General features: G+C 36.6%; 1 protein-coding gene across 1 annotated transcript; it reads right to left on the reverse strand.

Moving 5' to 3' along the window:
- Positions 1-378: 378 nt before the first annotated feature.
- LOC140886412 (auxin transporter-like protein 2) lies at positions 379-4,206 on the reverse strand. Its single transcript, XM_073292987.1, has 9 exons — positions 3,974-4,206; positions 3,291-3,496; positions 3,030-3,215; positions 2,806-2,918; positions 2,503-2,686; positions 2,261-2,358; positions 1,606-1,813; positions 1,259-1,516; positions 379-922 (listed from the first exon to the last, which is right to left on the reverse strand). Exons 2-9 carry the CDS (start codon positions 3,456-3,458, stop codon positions 704-706), a joined length of 1,434 nt encoding a protein of 477 aa, XP_073149088.1. The 5' UTR covers positions 3,459-3,496; positions 3,974-4,206; the 3' UTR covers positions 379-703.
- Positions 4,207-4,807: the final 601 nt, after the last annotated feature.

Genomic DNA, 4,807 nt, shown 5'->3' on the forward strand with positions numbered 1-4,807 from the left:
TCGTGAGAATAATAAAATAGCTATCAATATAAAGATGATGGAATGTGGCACGTGACAAAGAAAGATGCAAACGTTCAGCCCATGTGAGTAAATTGGGCCCACGGCCCACTACCACACAGAGAGAATCTTGGATAAAATTGTAATTTCCACAAAGCCTTCAAGAACAAGCCCAAATCACATTTACATCACCAATTTAAATAAATTCACTAGTCATCATTCCATTTTATTTATTATTTTTCTCTTGTGAGAATAAAACTTACCACCGTTACCCTTGCGGTAGACTGAATAAATCCTGATATTCGATTATATATATGTGTGTATGTATATATATATATAGAAAATACAAATGTAATTAATGTCATATTCCAACAAAAAAGAGGCAACCAATATACTAACTTATATTGTAAATTAACCCATTCTTTGACAAGCCAAGGGATCCCATTACAATTCAACACAAACTCTTATATAATCAAGAAAAATCAAACTATTTAATTTAATTTTAAAAAAATAAAGAAAAAAAAGTTGAAAAAGCACACATCACATGTAGGGGAAACATTGCTAAGCCCCACGTATATTACAAGATATATATGGAGATAGAAGAAGAGGGTTGTGTTTGATTAGTGAAAGTCTTTCTTTTTTTTTCTTTTTTTTTTTCCCTTTTTTTCCTTTTTTTCGGTTTGAGAAAATGTAGGATCGGGGCCGATTAATTGTGGGGTGGTGCGGGTGCGGGGAGAGCCGGAGCTTTGCACTGATAACACTTGGCGAAGAGCCCGAATGTGTCGATTTGTTTAACGAAATTCGTCACACTCGCCCATCCCCCGAACCCAAAGCCGACTACCAATACCCAGATCACGATGAAGGCGTTGATCAGAAACATTGCCGCCCAACTCGGCATGAAGAATGGTGGCTTCTCCGCGGCATTCTACAGCAAACAAAAGGAGAGGAGGTATTCAATTAGAGGAAATAGAACAAGTACGCAAGAAATTTTTAAAAATATTATTGTAAATTTTATTTTTATATAAATTGATAAAACATGGAGATCAGAGCATAGCATATAACTAAATTGAAAATGACTTGCCACCAAAATTTTCAAATATTGGGCAAATATTTCCCAATCCATGCATTTAATGTCACTAACTTGTGTCTATACTCTCCACTCCACCCACCCCCCCAACATCGAAAATTCTTGCACAAATTTCAACTTTAATTTCCACTTTTTTTAGGCCAAAGTAACTCAATTATTCGTTGCAATCTTTACCTTCCGAGAGGTGGCTTTTCTGTATGTGAGCATGTGAGCCAGCGCAGGGATGATGTAGACTGTAAAGCTCACTAAAAGCGCGCCAACCGCCGAGTTAATCGGCCCGAAAAACGGGAAAATGATGGCCAAGAACCATATCGGGATCACCACAGGCAGCCTCGCAAGGGCCCTCAAGCATAAGCTTCTCGTATCGTGCATCCCGATCACCTTCTCCCACACAAAGTAGAGCGGCGTGCAAGCAAATCCGAACGTGATGAACTGTTTTTCAAATGTGTCAAGTCATTAATACATAAAACTCCTGTTCAATTCGTTTCTATTTCGGAAAACAACGGTGTAGGATGATCCACCTGATGGATAAGCATGAGTATAACTGCGGTATCACGCCAGCCATTTTTCGGGAGGAGAGCGAATGCGTTGGCGTGGGTTAGGAGCTGATCCCCAAATGCCCAGTAGACGGCGGACGCCGAGGGCAAGGTGAGGGTGAACACATAGAGTGTGGCTAACAAGTAAATGTACTTGAACTTTTGAGGCTTCCACATGGCATGCATGATTTCCCTATAAATATATATATTTTTTAGCAGAAGCAAAAGATGATGATCAAGACATGATTTTTAATACATCTTGGGCAAACTCAGTCCACAGATTAAGGTAAAAACATAGAACAAATGAGAGATTTATTTCTAAAACTTGAACAAAGAAGTGACGAACTTTATTTACTCACGGGGTCCGGGAATGGGGACAAAATAAGCTTTATTAATATTATTAGTGTTCTTTTTTTTTTTTTTCTTTTTTCTCATTTCCCAGTTGAAATAAACAAAGAAAAAGCAGTTTCTATTATTCTGTCTCGTAACACAGTCCCCTATGTGGCCGGCAAAAGCTGCACAGAGAAGCCGGGAATAGGAAGAAGAAGAAGAAAAGATGACATTTTTCATATTTTTTTAAAAAATAAAATGTAAGAAAAAAATTCAAAAAAATTTCAAAAAAACATTGAAAAAAGCTTACACAGTGACAGCATGTCCACCAAATGTGTAGAGTATGTTGGTGGCTCCGGTGAAGTACAGCACCAGCTTTTTTGGACCCGAGTGTTGCACTCCTTCGACCTACAATTAATCAATATTAAGCACAAAAAAGATGAGAAAAACTATATTTTAATGATCCCATTTGCACAAAAAACCAAACTTAATCATTGAAAATATTACTATTTAAATTTCTTGAATAAAATAAAATAAAAATAAAAAATCAACCTGGCCATGAACAAGGGCTGCAATAGTCAAGTACCAAGCTGTGTAAGTAGTCATCCCAAGTCCTAAAAAGGACCAAATTCTGTAGTTGTGAAAAGAGGGGATGAAAACAGTGGTGGCACAGCAAGCTCCAAATATATAAGTCCATGTCCTCTTGTCCAGGTGGTCATTTATGTAGTATATGTTGCTGAAAATAAAAACATGTCAATTATTTTTGCGAATATCCAATCTTTTATCCAAGATTATGATTTGAAATATATATATTTTTAAAAAAAAATCAAAGTTTTGTTATAATTTGGTCACCACCTTGCACAAGCTATGAGTTGGATGACAGATCCAAAGAGGAGAAAAGTGCAGTTGAAGGCTAAACCTGCAGCTTTCCAGTATGGGCCAAGTAATCCATCAAGAACTTCGAACCACTGCATATTGAGAAATCAAATCAAGGATTTTAGCCTTCGATTAACTTTTATTTTTGTGGGTTTTTATTTAAAAAAAAAAAAAATTAGTTGTATTTTGCGAGATTAACGGACCTGGATAACATGATTCTTGAAGCTGACACCTTCTTTTTCCTTTCTGCTGCGGTACTCAATGTATAGAACACTGATGAGATAAGCAGTCCAGCTGCCCATCAAACCATAGAAGATTTGAAAAACAATCCCAGAAAGCATTCCAAGTTGGGAGAAAGAATAAGGGAGAGTTAGCAAAACTTGCGCAACCTGCAAGAAAAATCCAGTTCAAGAATGGTGTAGAGGGGTAAAGTACAATTGAATCAGAGTGAGAAATGTGCATACTTGATTGGAAGCACAGCTGAACCAGGCGTCGTAGGCGGATCCGCCGTGCCAGAGGGCATTTTTGACGCTGAAAATGGGCTGCTCCACCGTCTCCTCCTCCTTTCCGCCGCCGTCCAGCTCAGTCTCATTGAAGCTGGATACATTAATGGCTTCTTCTGCTTGCTTCATTGTTCCCTATTTCGTCTACAGGAGATTCTCTCACGGATCTGAAAGCGAAGAATAAGGGGAGGAAAAAAACACGTAATGAGACAAAAGAATTGCACGGAAGCAAGCGCCACCACCTTCTTCCAAGAAAACGAAAGCCAAGAGAAATTCTCAGATCCAAAGCAAATGGGATTTCAAGACATTAAGAAATAAATTTGAAAAAAAAAAAAGAAAAAAAAAAAGAGCACAATCCCAACAAATACAAGGAACAAAAAGAAAAGAAAAATCCCAAGTTTCACTTTCCCAAATTCCCCATTTGTGACGAGTCTTTTTCTTGAACCCGGATCTCAAAAACCAAAATAAATTCTTTCCACCTAAAAAACAAAAACGAAAAAGGTCCTATTTCTAATTACCGAACCCAATTAAAAAAAACACACATAAAAAAAAAAAGATTTTTCAAGAAACCCTTTATTTCAGAATACCCAGAACATCAACTCTCCATTTCAAGGCAAAAGAAATGAGATTCAGTAAATTCCTGCCTAGAAATTCTAGCACCGAGAGTAGCAATAAAGCCAAGAATTAGTCCACGAAAACTAAATGCAGCACAGCACTTCAAATCTCTGCGCAGCGGCCGTAAATTAGAGGCGGCGAGGAAGAGCCCTCAAAATAAGCAAAATTTCAGGTGACAGAACAGAATAGAGTCCCCTTTATTATTTTTTTACAGAGTTCAGAGAGAGAGAGCAAAAGCTAGCGAGTGAGAAGATGGAAAAGAGGACTTTCTGCTACTATTATATATATAAACATTATAATATGCTACTGTTTTGGGAGTGTGTCAGTGTGTGCATTTATTGATTTCTTATATTATTATTATTATTTTATGTTCTTGTAATTATTTTTATTTTGATAATATTATTTAAAAAAATTCAGAATTGAGATTTATCTACAATTTTGACGTTATTTTTTGGGTAAATGATTTAAAAATTTCTACCAACACTTCAAACTTTATCTTAACTTTCTAATCATAATTTTCTTTATTTCAACTCCTTAGTGGTCTTCATTTTTGAATTAAATATTATTTAGCAACTAATCCTTTGTACATGGCATTTTTAACCTATCGAACCAGTTCCGGCCATGCAAGACTATCAGTTACGTAAGGTTTCCAGCCGATATACTCCGAATTAGGGTCTGTAGTGACTCTGCATGGTATCACCTACTAACTGGCAACTAATAGCATGCATTAAACTTAATACAGCAAAATAACTTAACAGAGTAAAACATGCGGAAACAAAATCATAATTTACATATCAGCTTAGTAACATAATCCAGGCTTAAATCTGTAGTGATACAACCAAATCGAAACCTAAAACAGTAAA

The sequence above is a fragment of the Henckelia pumila genome, chromosome 3, assembly GCF_033568475.1.
Source record: "Henckelia pumila isolate YLH828 chromosome 3, ASM3356847v2, whole genome shotgun sequence".
NCBI classification, from domain to species: Eukaryota; Viridiplantae; Streptophyta; class Magnoliopsida; order Lamiales; family Gesneriaceae; genus Henckelia; species Henckelia pumila.

Coding starts and splice junctions, on each gene's coding strand:
- LOC140886412 (XM_073292987.1), bottom strand. CDS start 3,458: ATGAAGCAAGCAGAAGAAGCCATTAATGTATCCAGCTTCAATGAGACT. Junction 2,687..2,805: donor CAACTCATAGCTTGTGCAAG/GTGGTGACCAAA, acceptor TTTTATTTTCAG/CAACATATACTACATAAATG. Junction 2,359..2,502: donor CAGCCCTTGTTCATGGCCAG/GTTGATTTTTTA, acceptor GATTAATTGTAG/GTCGAAGGAGTGCAACACTC.